Source organism: Pocillopora damicornis, chromosome 8, assembly GCF_964200805.1.
Source record: "Pocillopora damicornis chromosome 8, jaPocDami1.2, whole genome shotgun sequence".
Lineage (NCBI taxonomy): Eukaryota > Metazoa > Cnidaria > Anthozoa > Scleractinia > Pocilloporidae > Pocillopora > Pocillopora damicornis.
Window position 1 is genome coordinate 562,845 of NC_142677.1, and position 25,702 is coordinate 588,546.

General features: G+C 39.6%; 1 protein-coding gene and 1 long non-coding RNA gene across 13 annotated transcripts; both read left to right on the forward strand.

Annotated features, from left to right (window-relative positions):
- Nucleotides 1-273: 273 nt before the first annotated feature.
- LOC113680629 (uncharacterized) lies at nucleotides 274-25,494 on the forward strand. 12 transcript variants are annotated; one of them, XM_089180715.1, is made up of 8 exons: nucleotides 274-391; nucleotides 17,852-17,959; nucleotides 18,867-19,025; nucleotides 19,756-20,057; nucleotides 23,103-23,299; nucleotides 23,761-24,062; nucleotides 24,218-24,483; nucleotides 25,159-25,494. In XM_089180715.1, the coding sequence occupies exons 4-8, from the start codon at nucleotides 20,020-20,022 to the stop codon at nucleotides 25,202-25,204; spliced, it is 849 nt and encodes a 282-aa protein (XP_089036841.1). In that variant the 5' UTR covers nucleotides 274-391; nucleotides 17,852-17,959; nucleotides 18,867-19,025; nucleotides 19,756-20,019; the 3' UTR covers nucleotides 25,205-25,494. The 12 variants fall into 12 exon arrangements, with proteins under 12 accessions (XP_089036841.1, XP_089036848.1, XP_089036846.1 ...); XM_089180722.1 differs by having other exon boundaries at nucleotides 23,126-23,299; XM_089180720.1 differs by having other exon boundaries at nucleotides 354-391; nucleotides 17,856-17,959.
- On the forward strand, nucleotides 9,521-10,591 carry LOC149040823 (uncharacterized). Its single transcript, XR_016179254.1, has 2 exons — nucleotides 9,521-9,699; nucleotides 9,808-10,591. It is a non-coding gene; the product is annotated as an uncharacterized LOC149040823 (long non-coding RNA).
- Nucleotides 25,495-25,702: the final 208 nt, after the last annotated feature.

Here is a 25,702-nt window from a genome sequence, read left to right on the forward strand (position 1 = left end):
ATGACTGGTATGAGGGCTTCATGAAAAGCCTTGCAGCCAGGCGAGATGCGAGCTGAAAGAAAAAAAGGAAGAAAATGGAAAAGCGACGGTCATATGATAAAATACTTATTGACTGAGTTAGGTCGGGAACTCGCTGCGTTTGTCTCGTACGTTATTATCTCAAGCCAAATAGTTTCCCGTGTGGCCCTCCCACCGTGACAACCTACAAACCACTGCTGCATAGATACCTGTCAAGATGAATATGCCAAATATTTAAATACACGTCATCTTTAGGTCTTGCATCTCATTACTCTTAATTTTCCTTTTGAATTATCAAGGTATAATTTCATCTGATCAGCAACAGAAATTCCTTTTTTAGATCAACAAAGAGGCACTCCTAAGAGCTAGACTGGTAAGTTTTCACACCTTGCTCCCATTTACAGTACTTACTGAACATGTGTCTGTAAAATACCAGGTTCGAGTGATAACGGGCTATTGTACACGTTATGCAGATACCAATCTTGTCTAATTAGAAATTCGAATGTGAAAGTGAAAAGCGTTCTTCGACAGCCATTATGCCTTGGAGACCTTTTCGATTTGAGATTCTAAGAGACTTAGGAATCAAATATTAATAAATTGAGGATAAGGTCCTTTCCAAGTACAGACTCGAGTGACGTTGTTGTGCTGATTTTAAGACCCGTTTGAAATCATTGCAACATCGTCTCTCTTTGAATTAGCGTCATGTTTGAGAAACAAGAGAAGAGGAAACTCTGCAATCGCCACATTGTAACAAAAGTATGTAAGAACGCAGAATAAACGCATGAAAACTTGACGGTTGAAAAACCAACACGGCAATTACATATGGTAAATTATCGCTTCAGTGCTTGTCCAAAAAATTTTAAGGATCCTTGCCTAGACAGTCGCAAAGTTGGCAATCCTTTCGAAAAACCTGTGCAGCAATTATGGAGTTTTTGCCAATGGGATAAATGTTACTTCGCACAGAAACGAACTAAAAGGGTCATCTAGCCAGAGGTGGTCTATGGAACAAGGATCCATAACAATGCGCAATGGACGGACTAATATCACCTCAATACCACAAAGTGGGATTCTCTTTATCAAAGGCATGATTAACTCAGCAACGTTGCCACACTAAACTACAAATGTTCCTTCTTTATTTCGGTTAGCCGAAGTGGTAGCAGAATAAGTAGACTTCGTTTTATTGCGCAGTACTAATTGGTAATTAGAAGTAGCATAAATGACATTCAGACACCCGACTCTGAAAAAAAAGGTGTTTTATTTGGCTCGAAACAGACTGTTTGCAAACCTCTCATACAAAGACAGGGGTGAGAGGTTATCGTATTTGCTGATGTGCCACTTTGTTTATCGATTGGGCCAGGAGCCTATGACCTCGAAGCGTCTGAATTTTCCTATATTGTTCAAAAAAAGCCGGGGTTTGTTAGCTGGCCAATCTGAAGCAGGGTGCAATTTTTGCCCTAATATGTGTCATTAAGTGGGTTGACACGCGGCCTAAAACCAGTTATCAATTAACTTTAATCCCTCACAAAAAGTAAGTCCGTAAGTCTTGCTTCCTAGTCACAGTTTCCAGGTGACAATTGTTTCGCGTGATCATTGCGGGAGATGAGTTTTGCCGCACACGCGCGAGCTCGCCGACCATGACGTGACACGCTCGCGTGCACAGTGGCAGTAACGGGCACCGTCCACAGACATTCGACATAAAACTTCTTAAGACTGGTATGAGGGCCGTCTGAAAAGCCTTACGGCCAGACGAGATGCGAGCTGAAAGTAAAAAGGAAGAAATGAGTTAGGTTGGGAACTCGCTGCGTTTGTCCTGTACGTTATTATCTCAAGCCAGTTATTTTCCCGAGTGGCTCTCCGGTCTCTCACCATGACAACCGACAACCCACTGCAGTATGCATATGACACAAAATAAATATGTCAGATACTTAATATACGTCATCTTCAGGTCTTGCATGTCATAACTCTTAATTTTCCTTTTGAATTATTTAAGTATAAATAAATTTGATCAGTTTGGATCTGCAACAGAAATTCCTTTTTTAGATCAACAAAGAGGTACTCACAAGAGCTAGACTGGTAAGTTTTCATATCTTGTATGGTATGTACGGTATGTCCTTTCCAAGTACAGACTCAAGTGTCGTTGTTATGCAACTGATCTTTAAGATTTGTTTGGAATCATTGCAACTTCGTCTCTCTTTGAATTAACGTCATGTTTGAGAAACGAGAGTAAAGGAAACTCTGCAATCGTCACATTGTAACAAAAGTATGTAAGAACGCAGAATTAACCCATGAAAACTTAACGGCGGAAAAACCTACACGGCAATTTTCTTTAAATCTGTTCACGATTTAGAAAAGCAACTCAATACATCATAGAGCTAGACAACAATATTTACATATGGTGAATTATCGCTTCAGTGCTTGTCTAAACTTCTGAAGGATCCTTACTTAGACAGTCGCAAAGTTGGAAATCCTTTCGAAAAACCTGTATAGCAATTATGGAATTTTTGCTAGTTGGATAAATCTTATTTCGCACAGAAACGAACTAAAAGGGTCATCTACTCGTTTTGATAGAGGCGGTCTATGGAACAAGGATCCTTAACAATGCGCAATGGACGGACTTATATCACCTCAATACCACAAAGTGGGATTCTTTTTATCAAAGGCATGATCAACTGAGCAACGCCGCCACACTAAACTACAAATGTTCCTTCTTTACTGCGGTTAGCCGAAGTGGTAGCAGAATTACTAGATTTCATTTTATTGCGCAGTATTAATTGGTAACTAGGATATTTCGACATTTCAATCAATGTGCTTTCAAGATAGCAAGAAGGTGAAAAATATGAACGGCGAACCTACAATTCACTTTGAGTTTTCTGGATTTGTAAAAGTTGTTAACAGAAGTTAGCTTGACTGAGGTAAATGATATTTTCAAGACCAGATTTACTTTTGAAGTTTTGTTTGACTGAAGATTTAAGGCTGACTTAAAGTAGTGTCTGAATTTCAGACGTAATACTACACATTGTTATTTTTTCTCAGAGGGCACGGTAACGAATCTTGCAGTCTGATTGGTTTTTTAGCGCGGTCTGTATTTTCCTATCTCTGCCCACGGGCACGGTAACACTTTCGTGAGTCACTGAGAACATCTCTCACTTCGTTACCATTCATCATAAATAAATTTTGTTTATCCGGCTGGGCATTACTTTCAAGCAAAGTCATGATTTTGAGCAAATCAAGTTCATTCTTGATAACTTGTTAATCGTCTCTTTTCTCACTCCCAAATCACTTTGGAGTTGCCGACAGAAAATTGTTTTCGAAACGAATTTCTGGTAGCAAATGTGTCATTAAATGGGTTGATATGCGGCCTAAAACCAGTTATCAATTAACTTTATTCCTTCACAAAAAGTAACTCAGTTAGTCTTACTCCTTAAGCTTTCAGGTGACAAGTTATTCGCGTGATCATTGCTTCCCTCCTGCTCGGCGGTGATCTCTCGTAGACTTCTAACGTACTCGGTTGCCCACCGTTTCCACATAACTTCCTTAAACTTAGTAAAAGTTTTGCTCTCTTCCTTGGGTCTTTGTCGGGCACATCATGTGTTTGTAGTTCGGGAAGATGCTTCGGGTTGATGTGTAGCATGGAGTTTGGCGTCAACGCTGGAAGCTGGACATCCTCTTCAAGATACCTCAAGGGGCGGTTATTATGCTCTACGTCAACATCAAGAACTACTTCTAATTCTGCCCAGCGGGGCGTTACATTACCAATCGTCGTATAGGCTTAAAGAGGCTGATAATTAATGGTTAGGCCAGCTAGGAGCTCATGAAACCTTTCGTCTTGTTGGTCCTTCTTCAACCAGTTCTCAGCAGCTTTGAATGTAGACCCATTTTGCGAATAGATTATCTCCGGTCTCCCCCTTTGTGCTATGAACTGCTTGAGGCTTGCCATGAACTCGAAGGTTTCCAAGGACTTCAGTAGGTGAAGGTGAACAGCTCTGGTTAGACTGTAGGCGTACAAGACTAAGTATGCCTTGCTCTCGGCTTTGGCTCTAGATGTGTAGCGAATAGGTCCCGCGAAGTCTACCTCTATTACTTGAAAAGGTCTTGAATCTTCTGTTCTGGTTTTGGGTAGATTTCCTGTCAGCGAGGCCAAGGACGTCCAGGGAACACAACTGCTCATAGTCGGTGTAAGCTGACTGTCTGACTGTGTTAGCAGCATGTGGCTCGTAACATCCTCGCCTCTCGGAGACATAACGGTCCATCCAAAAAGTGTTTTCTCGGCAACAGGTTCTCCTGGTTTTCCGACTCTTTTGCGGTATTTGTTTCGATTGTGGCGTACGTGCTCGCGCCTAAGACAAGGACAGACAGGGAATTTAATTTCTTGTGTCGATGTGTATCATCTTCACTCCCTTGAGGTGATCGTATTTTCTTAGCAAAGTCGCATAATTGGGCTTATGAACTTTCGTTAGTTCAATGTTTATGTTGAATTTTCCATTAACGGCTCCAAGGGTCGTAGAACAAATCTCTACATTAGTGGTGGATGATCCAAGCATCATGTCAATTCTTTTAGTCGCGGTTTCTTCTGGTCCTTTGTTGAGAAGAGAGAGATAAGTTTACTTGAGGCGTACGAACCCGTCAATTTCCACAAGAATGATAGGATAAATGACTTCTTTGTTTTCTGATCGATGAGCTGTCAAAATTCCTTCGGTTTTCACTTCCCTTGATGAGCCGCAGATTAAGTGTAATGCCGTTTACCACCAGGCGGTGTGCGCACTCCGATTGCGTTGCATTGTGGTAGTTTCAATTTCAATATGGCGGTGAAAGCAGCAGAATTCGGCAGATTTTGACTGAACATTCCGTAAAACTAAGGCCGTTCCTTTTTCTTTTCAACATGGGCAAATGTAACTTGATTTATTCTGAATGTGTAAAAGTATTTTTTTGTACGTATTTGTCGCGTATTCTATGTTTTCTTGTATGTAAATTGAGGCCAGATTTCAAGAAGGTCAAATTTGATGTACGTCGTAGTTTGGAGCCTTTCAAAGATTTGGATGGCCGCTCTAATCCTTCTTTAACAGCTCTGACCAAACACTCTCCAACGGTACATGTGTTTCTTGCATGTTAAGTGCGGGTGTTTGAGACCGATTATGGCCGAGAAAAGGCCTATTGTTGCGTTACACAGCGTTACTATTGTATACTCAATTGTGTTGTAAATCTACTTTCCTAAGTAAAAGGAAATTTACTTATCGCGAGTGTTGTACGGTAAATCTACTATCTTGATCACTGAATGAAGGACAGTTGAATTTGAGCTATGAACGGAGTCACTTGACCAATGAATAACTCTACAATGCGCACGGCGACACACCGGGTAAGCCGGAAAGCAAAAGGCAGTCGATCGTTAAAAGTTGTTGAAAGCTTGAGCGACTCCTGTCATTCGCTTGCGCTTTAAATCTTCTAACCTGAAAGTTAAGCTGTTATTGGGATATCCTTTAATGACTTTCGTTTGTGATGTGATATTAAGGGTTAGTTTTAAGGTGTCTTTTCCCCATCTTTATGTTCTTGAGGTTTGGCAAAGCCGAATGAGATTGTGTTATAAATGGTAATATTTTCATGTGTGCGCGTTATTTCCTTTGTTTTTGTTTTCAAGTATCAGTCACTCCCGCAGAAAATACAATATGTCAAAACCTGATTCTAAGTATTCTCTATTCTTTAAGCATATTAGAAACTATGCACGTTTTTTAATTAACGTTGAGCGAGACGAATTGGGTGTTAGGAGGCGTAAGGCTTCTCCTTTCGCGAACCCGTATTCACGCCTTTAAGTATATGACATGGAAAATAGTTCGTGTATTAAAAGGTCGCTACCTCTTTGAAATGCGTTTGCGTGTCAAGAGACGATTCCCCGTTAAATAACTCGCGAATTTGATATTATTTGCACAGCCATCGGCTGTGAGTGTAACTGCTGCCAAATGAATATATTCTCGGGCAAGGCTGCAGTTACGATTCTTTCTAAATCTCTTCAATTGCCTTCTAACAACAGATTTGTCATGGAGGAATAACAGGAGTCGCACAGGTCCGCAAACACTTTTTAACTTTCGAAGGAACGGCAACAGACAGTGAATTTCCTTTACATTCCACGTTTATTCACGAAATCTTGCTACTACCAAAGATGTTCACACGACCGCGACAGAATGCAAATGACAACGCAATCCGAGTGCGCACGCCGCATGGCTTACCAGTGTTGACATGTTGCGGTACTCTTGCATTCCGATGATTTATGCGGGCTAGCGCAATTGAAAGAGAGCTTCTTCGTGACCAGAAATTCTTTTCGTTCTGACGGCAAGGCAATTTTTCTATATTCTGACGATTTGTGATCCTCTTCTTAGCAATAAACGCACTTTCGTAGCTTCTTTTGTTGAGCTTGGAACACGCGGTCTCGTTTCCGGAATAGGTGAGAATCTTCCATTTGGAAGTTGTTTCGGGTTTCCGTCAACTGCTCTGCTTCCCAAATCGGTCTGTAACGATCGCTACGGTTCTGTTGTATCCTTCAGCTGAATGCGGATTCTTCGCGCATTGTCAGTTTCAGTCACTAATTCCTTTAGACTTGTCATATGTCTCGCTCTTGCAGATCGTTTACCACCATAAAGGACATCGGTTGTATTATCTTCAGCCCTATCAAGTTGTTGAAGCTTCGTTTTGAGAGCAGATTCGGCGTTTTATATGTTTTCAAGGTTTAGGCGTTTATGGTGTAGGCTTCGTTATTTGTTCAGATTTCATCGAAAGCACAAGGTAATTTGAGGACGTTTTAATGTATACCCACGATCCTCCCACCGTGGTCGCCAGGTTTCCTGGAATTCTCCAGCCGCTGGAATCAGTATCCAAGAAGGTCACAGAATCGATTTTGTAACTTTAATGAACATTCACAGGTTTCACAAGGTCTTCGCACGGTCAGAGGCTAACTTAAATCACATTGCTTCAAATTGACAACTAATTGGGTGTGTACTTTCCGGTTAATTTAGCCAACGATTACATAATAATGTGAACCCCAGTCCCCGACATAAGACAACGATTCGACAGACAGCTTTCAGAATTACGATTCGAAGCGATTGCTAATGTTTTTGTATAAAGGCTGGTACTTACATAAATCAAAGATAAATAAAAGGAAACCTCGTTTTTAACTTTATACATGACAAATTTTTGCGACCTCTGTGTACGAAATCCGCACGCCAGCGTGAAGCTCCGCCAGTACCAGTTGCTTTCACCAAAGATCTTTTTCTTTTCTTGACAGAGTGGTTCTCTTTCTTTGTTCTTATGGCTTGAATTTTTTTTCCTATTTTTACTAAGGACTTTCTCCTGCTTTTTATTTTTCCACGAGCAAAGATTTTGCCACAAGCAAAGAGCTTTCACGTGTGAATTTTCTCAAGAGTGCGATGTAAACAAAATATGCAAATCACTTTAAAAAACGAGCCCTCAGTGGATTCGTCCAAGTACGAGGTGATGACACCTTCCTGAACAATTGGCTTTTATTTCAAATTACATTTTTCTAAATAACTCGAGTGCTTTTGGAGATTTAAAAATATTTTTTCGCTTGAAGATGTTAGGTAAAATGTTTGAACTCAGGTTAGTCAAATGAAAGAAAAAACGATGTTTTTCTGCCTCTGAAGGTGGGTGATAAACATAGACGCAGGTCATCTTTAAGTCTTGCATTTCATTATGCCTAGCCTTTCGAATTATTTAGGTATAATTTCATCTGATCAGGTCGGACTGCAACAGAAATTCCTATTTTAGATCAACAAAGAGGTACTCACAAGAGCTAGACTGGTAAATTTTCATATCTTATTCCCCTTTACAGTATTTATGGAACATGCGTCTGTAAAATACCAGGTTCGAGCGATGATGGGTTATTGTACACGTTATGCAAATATCAATCTTGTCGAAGTAAGAATTCGAAAGGGAAAGTGAAAAGCGTTCTTCGACAGCCATTATGCCTTGGAGATCTTTTCGATTTGAGATTCTAAGAGACTAAGGAATCAGATGTTAATCAATTGAGGATAAGAGGAAGTAGCTGGGTTGTGAATTCACAACGGTACGACCTTTCCAAGTACAGACACGAGTGTCGTTGTTATGCAACTGGGAGCAACTTCAGAATACCCCGCAACTTATTTACATGTCATTGAATAAGAATAGCGTCTATTGTGTTATGCCTCGATCTTCAAAGCCTCCCGACACATGTAAATGAGTTGCGGGGTATTCTGACTGAACTTTAAGACTCGTTTGAAAATTATTGTAGGCCCGTCTCTCTTTGAATTGACGTCATGTTTGAGGATGGAGAGTAAAGGAAACTCTGCAATCGCCATATTGTAAAAAAAGTATGTAAGAATGCAGAATTAACGCATGAAATTTGACGACGGAAAAACCTACACGGCAATTTTCTTTAAATCTGTTCACGATTTAGAAAAGCAATTCAATGCATCACGACAAATTTTGGATCATGTGTACTATAGGTGGACTCGGTCGACATATCGGTCGACAGTCGACCGATATATCGGTCGACTATCGGTCGACTATCGGTCGACAATCGACCGACTATCGGTCGACTGTCGACCGACTATCGGTCGACTGTCGACCGACTATCGGTCGATAGTCGACCGATATATCGGCCGACAGTCGACCGATAAATGTGTCGACCGATATAGTCTTAAACCATCGATACTCGACCGATACATGACCGATACTTGACCGATACATGACCGATACTTGACCGATACATGACCGATACTTGACCGATACATGACCGATACTTGACCGATACTTGACCGATACATGACCGATACTTGACCGATACTTGACCGACACTTGACCGATACTTGACCGACACTTGACCGATACTTGACCGATACTTGACCGATACTTGACCGATACTTGACCGATTCACGACCGATACTTGACCGATACATGACCGATACTTGACCGATACATGACCGATACTTCACCGGTACTTCACCGATACTTGACCGACACTTCACCGATACTTGACCGACACTTCACCGATACTTGACCGACACTTCACCGATACTTCACTGATACTTGGCCGATAATTCATTGCCCCCGGGGGGGAAGGTTTATTCCACGATAAAAGATATAAAACTCTAATAAGTAATATGATTACCTCATAATTTAGATGTAAATTGCGTGTCTGGAATCCAGTTTTAAATTTCTCTTGTGCCGACCATAGCGCGTATCGTCTCCGGCAGCGAATTCCAAGTCCTTACAGCGGTGAAGTAACGAAGAGACCTTAGACCATGTTTTGTACATCTTACTTTAGGTATCAAAGCATATTTGTGCCCCTTTAATTACGATGCGTGTTCTTTACTTGAAATGAATTAGCTGTAGTGGTGGGTGTCTTCTTTTGAAAACATCTGTCTATCGTAATTAACATATCTTGGGTGAGACGACCCTTTAAACACGGAGCGAACCTATAAATTGAGGCTGAGCGGCTCAGCCCGTCAATCACAAATTGGAATACTCTGCTTTGATTGGCTTATTCACCCAGGCGTGTCGTACTCCCGCGAAATTCGCACGAAGTAATTTTTCAGGCGACCGCACAAGGGAAGGTCTTTTCGCTTGTTTTCTCTCGGCTTTGTGGAAAGGTAAGCGAAAACAACAAGAATGGCATCTACAGAAAAAGAATTTAGACAGGTATCGTACTTCATATACATGCATTTTAACACCTTTTTTGTTGTTTCACTTGTGAAAGCATATCGATTGTTTTGGAGTTTGTTACTCAACGTAAATGCCATGTTTTAGGTTGTACTTCTAATGCCAGTGAGTGAAATGGAATCTCTGCGTTCTTTTGTGGCCTTCAGCGGCGGGGAGGTTGTCTCTGAAACCAAAGCCAGCCGAAGGAAAAGAGCAAAAATAACACGAGATAGCAATGTCCGTGAAGAGGAAGATGCTGGTAAATTTATAAATGTAGCTTGATTTACATGTCGCGTAATTTCAGCTGAGCTTGACAGAAATGTAATTCTTTGTAGATGCCCACGTTCAAACTACAATCAATCGTGAAAATTATTCTTTATAGATGCCCACGTTCAAACTACAATCAATCGTGAAAATTATCAATGAATGTGTATTTGCATTGTTTCAGTGCATGTTTATAGCGAAATTTGCTTGAATAAAGCTTGAATTGTATTCAACACAACTCGAACACAGGGTAAATATTTGTAGTTCGCTTTCTGTTAGTGTATATAAGCTTCCATTGGTGTAGAGGTGCATTTTATCACGAGCAAAGATTTTTAGTATTCCGCTGGACTATAAAAAGTAGCTTGAGGTTTAATTCAGAAATCCATTTATACTGTTTGTAATAACAATTAATTGCCTCGATCAGTTCATTTACAATGTACCGGTATACTAGCACACACTATGCTTCACATCTGATCTTTCATGTACCGCATGCACATCAAAAGGAAAAAATTCGGTTATTTCTGCCCTCAAAAATATGGAATGCGCTTCCAAAGTTGAAAAATTAATTTCCCAATGTAATAAATAATAAGCTATGTAGAAAAGCTGAATAAATTATGTTGTACATATATTGTAGTCTTCTTTTCTCGTTTGGTTTGTGCCAAAAAAAAACATAGTTGTAAGTTACTGGCTGGAAGTATTGTATTCTTCCTCAGACAGGGAAATCCCACATTACATTTGTCTCCTCTTCGATTACTGACTGCATACTATCAAAGTCCACAAAGTGTGCAGTTTCTAAACCATTTGCCTCGGTTTTGGCATTATGTACAAGCCAGTTGTCTACTAAAATTTCCATAAAACAAGCGTTTGCTGCAGGTACGAGTTTGTTATCCAAATGCAGCTCTTTTTTGATGGATGCAATTTTCATCTTCAGCGACTCCAGGCGGCCTTCTTCTTTGTTTAACTCTATTTTGAAGTCGTACCTGACCTTTTTAGCCTTTAAAGACTCTTTCTTTTCTTTGTAGTACTCAGAATTTCGGATTTTTTTGTTCTGAATAGAACAGTTTGGAGGTGCACTTGCACTATGGCGGCCTAGCATGGTCGCAAAACGTATACATACGAACACATAACTTCTGTTTGTTTTGTTGTTTCACTTTCCCGCCGCCAAAACTCAAAGTACAAGCCTCACTATCGTACAGAACCTACAGGCATGCTCAAGTTATAGAAATAGATTATCTGTATGATTGCAGGCCCATTTTCTCAACGGAGGACATGCGTTCATCGATCTTGAGCGCCCGCGAAATTTGAATTTTCTCCGAACGGGAAGGAAGTTTTCGCTCGTTTCTTGAGTTTTTTGTCTAAGAACGACATTTAAGACACTCTTGAAAAGGTAAGCAAATGGTGGGGGTTGTAAATAAATAATTTAATGTATCATTTCTTGAAAGCAGACAACAAGAGATTTAGCAGAAGATTTATAACGATAGTGACCGTTGCAGAAAGCCGCCATTGTCGGTGCGAAGGAAGCCAACAAAGTGCAAACCGCTGACCTTTTATAGGATCGCTCCGTGTTTAATGTGTTTTGTAAACCAATCATATTGAGTATTCTTTCTTAATGAAGGGTCTTTGCTATAAATACATGTCATACCTAAGTGCACGGTCCTTTACCCTCTCTAGTTTTTCAAGTATATTCAACCTATTGACTTTGCCTGTTACTTTTCCGGAGATAGATGTGGTGTGAGAATTAAGGATCTGTGTTCACTTACAGTAGATCAAAATTATGAGATATACAACGCACGATGTTTATGCGTTGGAGACTTACTACACCCTTTTCAAAGTTTAGGTTATATTTGGTTTTATTATCTGAGCTTTGGAAGCTTATTTCATTGGACAATGAATGGCATTTTAACTTGTTTTTCCGCCGCCGCTGTCATTATTCTTTTAAAAAAAAGTGTCACCGTCAGTCGATAAAGAGCACACAATTCGACTATTTAAAGGGTTAAAAACCTCCAGTTTGAGACATGACGGCAAACGGGACGTCGGTAGAGTGAACTCGCAATACTTCCAGCCGCACTCATAAAGTTTTGATTTCTATTTCGTTCTATATCAAGCGCGTGTTTTTAGTAAACGTCAAAACAATTCTAACACTGTTTGTTCCCATTGGACCGCGAGTAAGGAAATTTCATTTTCCGATGATGTAGTCTTCAACGCTGGTGTACTAAATGGTGGTGACGGTTGAAAATATAGATCGTATTAGGTTCCGTAGCTTTGTAAATCCACTTCATAGGGATACAACTGTTTCGAGATATTTGTCCGACAAAATGGAGCAAAACAATGGCTGTGTGGAAGTGTTTTAAAAAAACGTTGGTTAATTTCCTTACTGTCCTCCGTAATACAAGATGTATATTGGTAACTGCAGTTTGTCATCAAAAAAAAAATTACATTTCAAAACTCAAATGGGAAATGGTTTTTGATCGCATGCATTTTAGCGAAAGCTTAATTGACTTTCTTTCCTTTGATTTGTAAAAACAAAGTAAAATACGAGAAATTGGACCTTTCTCGGAAACCTTCGATTTGTTTTTACTGCTCGGTGTATTCATTGGTTCAAATGATGTAGATATAGGATGTGAACCGCGAAGCACCCGTAATATAAATTGTAATTTTTTTAAAATAAATGTTTGGGTGCTGGAAGAAGGCAATACTGCCGATACAATAAATCCCCCTGGGTTACTACCATTTTAAAGGAACCCACATTTGACCGTATGTTATCTGTGTGTTACTCCATGTATTCGTATGTTACTTTTATGTTACTCATATGTATCTGTGTGCGCCCGTATGACTCGTAATTACTCGTATGTACTTGTATGTTACTCGTAGTGCTCGTGTGGTGTTTTAGTCACTATCCTTTGAGGATCAATTGAACACATGTAAGCTTATTTGCACCTTATCTTCTTCTCGCGAATGGCTATAGCACGTTTTATTCTCTTCTCTTCCATCCCAGCAAGTCGATCTCACCGTAGTGACTTCAACAGAAAAATAGCGCCATCCGAATTATTCCCAAAATCTTCGGCAAAACCTGTAGCCAGATTAGAGCCAAAATGCCAAAAACTGTGCACATTTTACCTTGAAACAATTAATGTGTCATCAAGAAATGTGCCCATAAAGAGATTCACCTCGATGCCTCGTATACATTGTATTTCATTCAGGTCTTTTTTACAACAGAAAACATATCAACTAAAATACATACGAACCATTACATCAACCGTATTTCAGTTTATAATACCCACTTATGTCCTGCACCTGCTAGAAAACAGTCTTTCTTAATTTTTTTCTATATATTCAACACGTTTTAATGAAATTTGTCTATTTATGTGCCGCGGGATAGGGTACATTTGTCTATGTATGTGCCGCGGGATAGGGTATGGTTTTGGCGGTTATCGTTTTGCCTCTGTTAGCATTGTGTTTCCGTTGTGATCTTTAGATAGGATATGTAAATTGTATCGGCTAAAATTGCAGTGTGTAAATGGCCAGCTAAACAAAAAGCAAATTCCGCTAAAATTGTCAACAAAGCGATTTTATCGAGATTTGTGTTTTGCCGCGCGTGGTTAGCCGTTGTTTGGTTATTGTTTTTCCTTGAATAGGGTGTCATATTTCGTGTTTGGACAATTTTCGTTTGTTTCATCCTTAAAGTGGGACAGGGTTCAAGACTCTTCGAGGCACACACTTATTCAAAATTTACGGGAGTACCCCCCTCCCCCGAAACGGGACAGTTCCTGTGACCTTGGTGCAACATTAGTGCAATTTGGTATTTTTTTCAATTTTAGACTCAGAAGCATATACGGTAAAAAACCCGCTAATAGGAACCTAATTTTTTCCAAGCAAGGCTAAGAAGGTTATTATAAAAGATGGTGCTTAACTGGAAAATTTGGCTACTCAGGTTCTTTAACAGGTTCTTGTTTTCAAATAGATTGCGAGCAGTCTCTTTTGCAGTGAAATCCCACTGGAACGAACGAAGAAAAAGCGGACGTGATCGACGAGCGATGAGGGGCGAGGCCGTGATCTGCGAGCAGCAGGGGCGCCAGTCACAGCGAAAAGAGATCGTTGCTTGGCCGCTCACCGCTCGTCGATCGCGCCCTCTGCTCGCAGTCTAGTTTTCAAAATAAATGAGTTGTTTGTCATTGGAGGGCGTGGCCTATTTTTGGTATTGTATGCATAATACGTTAAAAATCCAAGCATATATTTACCAAGTTTACAAAGCTATCCAAGATAAACAGAACAAAACGCAGCATTAATACATGGAACTGTGTTGTTGCTTTGATTGAATTTCTCAAAAAAAAAGAACCTGTTTCAAAGAGGAGTTTTAATGTACAATTTTTGTCTAACATTTTCAGTTAATCTATTTTTTTCTTAAAATCTAGGTTCTTAAAAAAGGGTTTTTTTACTGTACCTGTAATAAATTCAAACATTGCAATAGTCTAGCATACTCGAGTTATTTTACGCGAGGTATTTTGAGCATTTGACGTCATTTTCCCTAATTCTCAACCAGGCTATAATTGGAACGAGATAAAGAAATGGCGACTGCAACTTCTCGGAAATAAAAATACAAATAAAAAAAAGATTTCTGATGGTCGTAATGGATTGATATTTAGCAAGGTATTTTAGACAGTCATATTTTACACGAAATTATAAAAATGGATATGGATAGTTTGATCGTAGTAGCACTTTAAAAACATTACTTTCCCCCTACACTTCTGGAGGTGGAAGTCTACGAAAAGTTTCCATTTACCCACTTTTTGTTTAGCAATTTATTAAAGCTTTGAATATCTATCATCTTGAGGCCTCCTTTATCGTAATCATTGATCATTTGTGTCCTTTTAAGTTTGTCCCCTTTGCTTTCCCAGAGAAAGTCATATAGCAGGGTATCGATTTCCTTAAGTACACCTTGATGCGTTGGAAGAGGTTAAAACATGTACAATTTGGGATACTGCCAAAGCTTTTATTATCGTGATTTTACCTAGAAGAGTAAGTCTCCTAGCAGACCAGCTGCTTAGGATGTTTTTTACTCTCTCAATTTTCTCTGAAAAAATGGCATCACCAGAACACATCAGAACGCTTTAAAGGTAGTGCAAAATGCGATGGAAAATTTGGAGCTATGCGATGTTTGGAGAATTTTTAATCCAAATGGCAAGAGGATTATCTGGAGGCAAAGACAACTAGATATTCATTGCAGACTTGATTTTGTTTTAGTAAGTCAAACTACAGTACTTACCCGCTTATAAGAATCTGAGTTCTCAGTTCTAAATGTACTCGTAGGGTGTACTCATGTGAATTCTAATTCAAAACCAACATATACATACTACTGTTTTTCATACATTAATTATTTATACCAAATTTAGAGATTTTTATAGTTCATACATGTTTAAGTTCACTACTTTTGAGAGTCATGTCTTTTATCTTTGCCTGAAGATCTTTAAGGTTTATTTTCTAAAACAGGAACCTGTTTCAATTTAGGCTAAATAGGTTCTTATGTAAAGGGGGTCTAAATTGATATTTTTAGGCTAACAGGTTCGTGAATTCCAGGTTCTTATAAGCGGATTAGTACTGTATTTCCGATAGGTGGGTGCCGCGGAGTTCCCTATTTAAGGATAAAAAAAATTGATACCGTTGTTAAGGCCCAAACCCCCAAAAAGACGCCCTATTCTAGGTAAAATAACAATAATGAAAAAACAAACAAACAACGGCTAACCTCGCACTGCAAAAAGAAGTCTTTATAAAATCGCTTTGCTTATGAGTTTAACCGCCTAGTTCAGTTTCAAAAGATCATTTACTTTTCGTTTAGCTGGGTAGTTACACACTGCAATTTTAGCTGATACAATTTAGGTGGATCCCATTACCGACATAAACTGGACAGTTAATATCGATAACGTTGTACAAGCAAAATAACGTTAAGGACCTGTTAGAGCTATAAGAGCTAAGGAATAATAATCATTTTAGGTATGTTGGATTAAGGGCAGCATTACATCAGGGATAAAGCATAAGCCGGGTAGTTTTAGGAATAATGGAAATACGTTAAGGTACAACATTAGTTACACAAGAGCGACCAACTTTACCATGTATTTTTCCATTACCAAATCGGAACATATATCGAAAAAACCTCGCACTCTTTCTTAGCCTATTTTCTTCTGAGCGATATGGTCGGTAAGTGAACCTATACTTGACCAAAACTTGACCGACACTTGACCGACACTTGACCGATACTTGACCGATACTTGACCGATACTTGACCGATCCTCGACCGATACTTGACTGATACTTGAACGATACTTGACCGATACTTGACCGATACTTGACCGATACTTGACCGATACTTGACCGATACTTGACCGCTACTTGACCGATACTTGACCGCTACTTGACCGATACTTGACCGATACTTGACCGATACTTGACCGATACTTGACCGATACTTGACCGATACTTGACCGATACTTCACCGATACTTCACCGATACTTGACCGATACTTGACCGATACATGACCGATACTTGACCGATACTTGACCGATACTTCACCGATACTTCACCGATACTTCACCGATACTTCACCGGCAGTTGATCGCTACATATCGGCCGATGCATCGGCCGACAGTCGGTCGATATATCGGTTGACCATCGGTCGACTATCGGTCGACAATCGGTCAACTATCGGTCGACTATCGACCGATAGTCGGTCGATTGTCGACCGATAGTCGACCGATTGTCGACCGATAGTCGACCGATATATCGGTCGACTGTCGCCCGATATGTCGACCGAGTCCACCTATAGTACACATGATCCCAAATTTTTACGTATGGTGAATTATTGCCTCATGCAGTGCTGGTCTTAAATTCTGAAGGATCCTTGCTTAGACAGTCGCAAAGTTTGCAATCCTTTCGAATTACCTGTATGGCAATTATGGAATTTTTGCCAGTGGGATAAATTTTATTTCGCTCAGACAAGAACTAAAAGGGTCATCTAATCGTTGCGCTGGAGGCGGTCTATGGAACAGGGATCCATGACAATAACCCGAATTAACTTCGAGGCATTATTTCATATCAGTCTTCGGTCCGATGAACTATAATTCTGCTGGATCCAAGACTAATTTCGCTTATGTGACAGACAGATACGTTTATGCAAATTTAAGGAGTAAAATTTCAGCAACGGCCCATTATGCATTTAGTTCTTGGATAAAGAAAACAATAACTTAAACAATACATTGCCATTGATAAAACAGATTTGTTTTACAATAGTATGGGGCTGTGTGGAAATTTTACTAATAACTTTTCTTGAGAAGTTCCATAAATTAAATGTTAGTATCGTAAAAGAGATTGTTGTTCATCGTGGTGTTGAGTAATAATAACTTTGTCTCATTATGTTGTCATTTGAAGTTTCGACTGCTTACTGCTGGTCCTCATGAGGCGATGAGGTCGACTACTCACGCGTTACCTTTTGTAGCACGGCGATCTGTTACGTTCCAGTGGGTTCTGGTTTTCCAAGAGGTCTAACTCCAAGTTGTTCCATCGGCGGTTTGCCGAGGGAACAAAATGGAAAGGCGGTTTCCTGAGTAAACTTTGCTCGGCGGTTTGCTCCTACGGCATCAAAGGGCGCTTTTCATTCAACTAATTTATTCTTAAGATATATTAAAGTTTACAAGGCAACCAGGTGGACGATCAAACATAGTTTAAGGCTACTCTGGTTTAAAGATTTAATAACTGTAACAGAGAAGTTACAATTCAGACTCATTGGTCCAATGATTGATGGGGTCTATGAATTTTAACTTCTCGATTAAATTGATTGAATCTTTAAACCAGATTAGCATCAAACCATGTCTAATTTATTCTTTTTTTTCTCGTCAGACAGAAGGGACAGCGTTTTATGGTTGTCACAGAGGAAGGGAAATAATTTTTTTGTTCTTAAAGTCGTACCAGAGAACCCTCAACAGAACACATACCACGAAGCAGACGGTAAGCTGGTCTTGAACTTTTTTCACGCGCGTTGCAATATCTTTGAAGGATAATAAACACAATAGCCTCTATTTAGCAAAAAACCATGCTCCTTGGACATCTGTTCCTCGAAGCTCACAATTCTTATTTCGAAACAGTTAACGTCCGCGGACAAATATCCGTGCATATTTTCGCGCGATATCGAGGCTATTATTTTATAATTTTGCGTCACGAAAATCACTTGGTTATCGCTTAAAGGGAGATCACTTAATGTGTTACGCGCTATACAGCGTTACAGCAGCTGGAGTGCTTTCACAGTAAAACTTAAAAGATATAATTCTACATCTATTGCTAGAATTCGGCTGGCCTGAATGCATCTTTCTTGATGCTTTGTTGCGATGATATTTTACTCTATGAAATATCCAACATACATCGAGCAGCTGCCCATTGAAAACCGCGAAGGCCCGTATTATTTTGAGATCATTTCATGTACGGCTGCGTATGTTCGACGCTTAAATATGGGCCGGTAATTTATACCTGCAAAGTTCCAACAATATTTCGTCACACAATAATGATGAAGAATTAAATTTTTTACCCATTCATAAATTGCAGAGAAGCAATTATCCGTTTTCATACCTGTGCATAATAACAAGGCAATTAACATTTGAAAAGCAGCAGGGTTTGCATCATAACAAGGTCAGCCTTAGACTCACTCCTGTTAAAAGCTTGGCAATAAAGCTTGCAACTTTAAAATGGACCATTACAGAGACGCAGTTGTCCGTATTTCCACAGTTGCACGAGCGTATGTTCGTCGCTTCGATAATACCCGGTGATATTTTAACAGTATTTTGTCACAAAATAATGATGAGGAACTGATTCTTTTAATCATTGAAACAACGCAGAGAAACAGTTATCCGTTTTTCAACAGGTGCAGCCCTTGAAATAGAGAAAATGGATGACCTCGATTATCGTGCTATCTCACCAGTCATCATGAAGGAGATGTCCAGCAGACAACGATTTGTTCGATTTGAGGAAAGACTAGACACGAGTGACATGTCATCTGACATGATGTTGAAAATAGCACATGGTAAGATTGATGTTCACACCCCCACTCTAAGAGAAAATCAAAGCTAAGAGACCTATACAGGCCCAGAAGAAAAAAATCTGATTGAAGCACAACACCTCCCGCAAAACCAGGTTGCATTAGGACTTACGCACATGCTCATGATTATAGAACGCGCGTAATTAATGTCAGTCAAAGACAATTTTATTTTGGTCATGTTGAGCAGAAGAGCTGGTCGTAGTTCTGTAAACTAGTGCTAGAACGGAACAATTATTCATGGCTGCAACGGACTGAGAAGGCGTGACCATCCAGGACGCACAGAAGTGCATACTTTTAATTTGTCTCTTTTAAAATTGATAAGGTAAGAGTTGTCTCGTTTGCAGTCGTTCGTTTGTTTTCACGCGACACTTCCCCCAAGAGAATGGGGGGGGGGGGGGGGGGGGTGACATCATGAAGCATTGCGTGACATTTCTTAGCACGACTGTGAAGGAGACTAGAGAAAGAGTAATTTTAGCCTGTGAGGTCCTCGTTATTAACGCTTCGGGACGATCATTTCTGCGCCCGCGAGAAAGTATGAGGCCTCGTGCACCGCAAGCGGACGAGAGGCCTTGGCACTGACAGTGCCAGACCCCCGGCAAACCTCTCCCCGACTCGTCTCAAATCTTCCCGCGGGCGGAGAAGTTCTGGTCCTGCAGCGCTTATCATGAGGGCCTGCTAACAGATTGGAGTAGTTAATGAGAGTTTTTCTTTGGAGGAAAATATTTGAATGCCTGGAAAGGAGTGCCATTCTTGAAGGATTGTCTTAGTCTCGCAATAGTGCAGAAGTTATTTTGGGAAGAGAAGCCTCAGACAGTCATCGAGCTTGGCGCATGGAAGGGTGGATCAGCCTTGTGGTCAGCACATATGCTGAAAATTTTAGGTGTGAAGTCACATGTCTTTTCTATGGACATTGATCTTTCTCTTCTGGATCCAGTCGCCAAGGAATGCCCTGATGTAACTTTCATTGAAGGAAATTCGAATGAAATCGAAAAATGCTTCCCTCCAGAATTGCTTCAGGTATGAAAACATATTGCCAATTATCATCCATCAAATGTTTTTTCTTGCGCGCGATTATTCTAGTCGTGTTACGTGATCTTATATGTCGCAGCCATAACTTGGGAATATCCGGTGATATTTCCCAAATGAGATTCGCTAATTTCTAGATATGATTCTTTTGTTCAATACGATCAAGTCTTTGTTATGAATTCAATTCACGATGAGAGAGGGTTTTTTTGTTGTTACAGAAGAAGGGACATATGTGTCTGTTAATGAAGTCGTACCAAAAAAGATTTGACAGATGCTAAGCAAAGGAACCTTCATTTGGTGCGAAAATATACTCATAGATTTGTCCTTGGACATTATCTGTTCCTCGTTGCTCACAGTTCTCCTCGAGTTTCGTTCTCGGAATACTGCTCGCCTCTGAGAACAGATGATTTCCTAGCATACTTTCTGGCCGGACGTAGGCTGTTGTTTATATTTACTGAATTTGATGATCTATCTCTAACAAAGCTTAAATGTAAGAAATCATTCAAAATAAGCTTAGTCAATTCATGGAATAAAAAACTAGTTTGAAACAAATTAGTAGTTAATGATTCACTTCACAGCAACAGTCGCCTGCTATTGTATTAGCAGCTTCTGCTTCCAAGTATTTTGGTCGTGGAAAGATAAACTTATGGGCACCTTCAGATTAAGTGGTTTGTGACTTTTTAGCTCGAGAAAATTGCACCTTGCCTGATTTCGTGGCTGAACAGATCAATAAACAGAAGTATTAAAATTATCTAGAGTGAAACTCGTTGAAAGTCTTGTGGGAGGAGGACGGGACAACCTTTGAAAATTCCTTTTACCCGCATGAACCAATTCTATCCTTTTAACGACTGTGAATACATGAAAAATCATATCTGTAAACTGCGGTTTTTAAGAAATGAATATGAAAGTGATCTTCGCTGTGATGGTCACTGCTTAAGCAGTAGTGAAAGTGAGGCCGTGACCTGAACCTATGACCTCTTCCTTTCTGTATAAAATGATTGTCACGTTATCCCCTCTATTGAAAATTCCTATTAGGAGTTCCTTTCTCTGAATATTTTTTCTTATATTTTACTGTTTTCAGTTTAATCAGATCAAATTGTAAAATTTTTATATTTTTTAACCTTTCGGTGCGGCTGACGTGGTTTTACGTGATTGCACGCCGTTCAAGAATTTTAAAGCTTCCTGTCGGGGTAAGCAAAACGTTGTCAGTCTGAGAACCTAACTACAATAGCCGATTGTCAAGGTGCCCTTTAAATCTAGGACACCTTTCGGAGCTTCTTTGTGTTCATCGCCTGAAGGTCAGGATAGGGGTATGTGTGCCTTTTAATGTTTCCTTTTTTTTCTTTTTTAATTTCTCAAGAAGTTATGATTGCTATGATTCGATGATTTGAAACGAATTAACGATTTCTCGTAAAGAAATTTCCCGAGATTATTTGACGCAGCATTGTATCTCGAATTGAGTATGCTTCATTTTCATCTTCAGTTGCACATTTTGGTCAATTAGCACGCATCCTTATTTTGTCAGTTTTCACATGTTGGACCATTATTTAAATATCCTTACATTATGTCAATCCGTGCTCCTCGTCTTCCGTGTGTATGACTTCACCCCCAAAAACCTGTCTATAATAGGCACTTAAAAAAATTCGATCGAAACGACATGCTTTTGACCATTCTAACCGAGGTAACTATAACTTTTGGGTAAAGCTTCAGGTTAGAGGTGCTTAGAAGTTTGGTATGATGGTAAGGATTGCCGTTGATCCAAGTCGCGCCATAAAACTGTTCCTGCCTACAAATTTCTGGGAGGTTTTTTGTGCGAAAAGCGTACACACAGCGTTTTCGTGGTAGCATAAGGTCAGTGGCGATGAGTTCTTCAAAGAACGTGAGGTGACGTACCATGTGACTTTGTCAAAAGAAAAACATTACATGAAATTTTTGTTTCTTGAAGAAACACCTGGCCTGAAGGAAGCTTTTTTAAGGTTCAGTCAGAAATGTGATATGATATTCTCATTCGCGTTTCGTTGCTCGAAGAAATTTCTGCCAAAAGGCAGGAAGACAGGATATTTGAAGATTTTCGTCCGGTGACAAGTATAACGTAGAGAGAAGTTAGCTATTATCAGAATTTTGGGAAGCTTCCTCTTTCATGAAAATAAATTTGACCCGCGATGTTGTTTCTATTGCGAACAAAACCTTACGTTATGCTTATTGTTGGTAAATAAAATAGACATTGTACCTCGATTCGATTCACAAGTAGAACTGGCCGTAAGAGAAAAACACTTTTTGAAAAGTGTGGCGATGTTGTTCTTCAAAGATCGTAGAATGAAGGACGTGCCATGTTATTTTGTCAAAAGGAAAGCGTAACATGAAATTTTTGTTTCTTGAGGAAAGACCTGCCCTGAGGAAAGACCTGCAGGCTTTTTAAAGGTTCAGTCAGAAATGTGATATTCTTATTCGTGTTTCGTTGTTCGAAGAAAGTTCTGCCAAAAGGCAGGAAGACAGGACGTTTGAAGATTTCCGTCCGGTGACAAGTATCGTGTAGAGAGAAGTTAGCTAAGAGCAGAATTTTGGTAGCTTTACGGTTCATGAAAATAAATTTGACCCGCGATGTTGTCTCTATTGCGAACAAAACCCTATATAAATGTATGGGTAACTAAGCAAAGTAACATATAAATAAGCTAGAACGAGTAAATAGGATTAAAATTAAGTCGGATTTAGCACTGCGTGGGCTACTTACCCATGAGTTCCTTATCAACACGTTATTTTAACATCAAATTGGAAGTGGAATTCAAAAGACAACAATAGCAATTCATTCAACTACGGTGAATTGTTAAAATAAATTACCGCATTCTCCATGATGGCCCTAAGACATTTTACTAAAGAAAAGTCACGAGCGAGTCATGGAATTATAGCATGTTAAAGCATCTAGATCTTCGTTTTGTCCCTTTAATACATATAAATGATCTTGTAGAAGGCCCGATCCGCATTTACCCGAACGCTTCCCTGTTAAGCCATTTCTTGCCATGTTCTATGTTTGTTTAGAGTCATCCGCACTTTTACCAAAGCTTTAGATCGATTAGCGGACCATAGAGCAGTTGAGAAAATGGAAGCTGCAGAGTATCGCCCAATCCAAAGTGCCATCGATAAAGAAGTTTCGCAAAAACAGCGATATGCTCGTTTTCAAGACAGACAGGACAAGAGTGATATGCCTACTAACATGATGTTAAAAATAGCTCATGGTAAGATTCACGTCAAGATGTCCTTCAGCTTATGTCTCCTTCATTAATACTGATAATTATAAGACGCCATCCACCCAAATGGCTCTCACTGAAGAAATAAGGACACTTTTATTCCTTTTCGTCATCACAAATAAACGCCCTTAAAAGTAGGCGATATACTGGAGACTTTGGAAAAAAGCTCCAAGAGTGGAATATTCTGACAATGTATATTTCCAGTGTTGATACAAGCAAGTGCAATGGAGGCTTTTGAACATGTGCTGGTGAGAGACATCACATACTGTCGATTTTATCCCATATCGGTAAGAATTTATCAAAAAGGAATTTAGACTCTCTTGGCCCATGCCGTTATTCTACGTTAGACCCCTGAAAGCTTAACTGAGAAATGTGTCAGAGATATGTTGGTAGCTGAAGCATAAGTAATGCATGAAGTAAAGACTAAGAAAACATTTTTACTTATTAAGGGAAATATTGGATCTCATGGCGAGGAATTCCCGTTCTGAAGGACTGCCTCGACCTTATAGCTGTCCAGGAGTTGTTTTGGGAGTTAAAGCCTAGAACCGTTATTGAGCTTGGAGCTTACAAAGGCGGCTCAGCTTTGTGGGCAGCGGACATGCTGAAAATGATAGGTGTCACATCACGCGTTCTGTCAATGGATATTGATCTTTCTTTACTGGATCCAGTCGCTAAAGCATACCCGGATGTTACCTTCATTCAAGGGGATTCACTTGAGATTGACAAATGTTTTCCTCCGGAATTACTCCAGGTGAGAAAGGGGTATTTCAAGAGATGTGAGTTGGCCACCGCAGAGAAATTCTAAAGCGTTGGCCCTTTTTCAGAACAAAAACGATTCCAAAGGTCGTGTAACACTGAATCACTCCGATGTTTATTTAATCAATGATGGATTACTTCCCTCCACAGGAACTTCCTCACCCATGGTTTATAACTGAAGATGCTCATGTCAACGTCACCGGTGTGCTTGAGTACTTTGATAAGTTCACGGAGCCTGATGACTACATCTGTGTTGAAGACACCAATCCCATAGTTCCAAACTCACCTGGTCAGGGGCTCGCCAAGGAGCTTGGGTACACTCCACTGGGTAGTGTGAAGCTTGACGCGGTTAAGCTCTTCATGAAAGACAAAGGTGAAAGATACCTCGTGGATCAGCGATACGCAGATTTTTTCGGGTGGGTGATGTTTAAACGCTGGACTTTGGAAGCACTTTGTTGTTCGTCCAGCTAACGATGGAGTTTTAATTTTGCGAGTGTCAGAGTCTCATGCCTGAACGCAAATAAAACGCATACATATGGGTTTCTCACTTGTTCAGCTCCATCCGCTAGTATAAAAGATTCATACATTTACAATTCGAAAGCGCAACTTGTAGATTTTAGCCGGATAACTAAGCCCCTATTATGCACACGGATTTAATTTTGAGGATTTACAATCGGTTTCCCAAATCCGCATGCACAATAAAAGGATAAAATGTTGATCTTTTGAAAATGAGTTACAAAAGTTTGTTCCATTTCGAAATTTGATTCTGTACCTTAATCTTTGGGTCAACATCGGGGTGAAACTTTAAAAGTTTTTTTTTCTTTGTATTTTATTAATTTTTATTAATTCAGAGTTACACACATTTTTCATAAACAAACATAATTCACATAAACAGACAGACACGGTACATCATATATCTACATACACAATCCACAGTTCCTCTTAGCTCTCCTCGGCTTCTAAATATAATACTATTACAGTGCAGCAACAAACATGAGACTTTAAAAGTGGTAAAATGGAATTTACACGAAAATCAGCGAATTATTTTTTTGTAGTATCAAAATTTTCAAATTCCTTTTTTTGTTTTGCAGATACAACGTTACTTGGAACATGAACAGTTATTTGAAACGAGTGTAGATGTCAGAAACATCTCAATCCCAGGTGAACAATCCTGGATTCTTAAAAAAATAAACTTATTGACAGGGTTCTGCACGAAGGACACAAACAAGGGGTCGTATTCAAGGGGTTAGGGTTGTATTATTAACATAATTTTTCTTGTTTCAAATACATAACATCTTCACCACGCTCAGTGAGCCATTCTGTTTCTTTACATGTCAAGCTAGCAGTAGCACATTTGCCAATTCTGTTAAATCAACCAATTGTAGTCTTACAGTTTAGTTTTGAGTAAAATAAAAGGTGTAATCAGACCGTGTCATCTTTAATTATAAGCCCGTTAACTCTACTGTACTATTACGTTCTCGTTCGCCTTGAAGGTAAAGTTTGCATGATTAAGTACTAGATTTCAGTCATCTTGAGCCCTGTTAGATGTCTGTTAGATAATTTACATAGAGGGCCCCGCTGGGAGGGCCCCGCTGGGAGGGCCCCTGTAAGGATTTTTTTCTCAGAAAAACAACA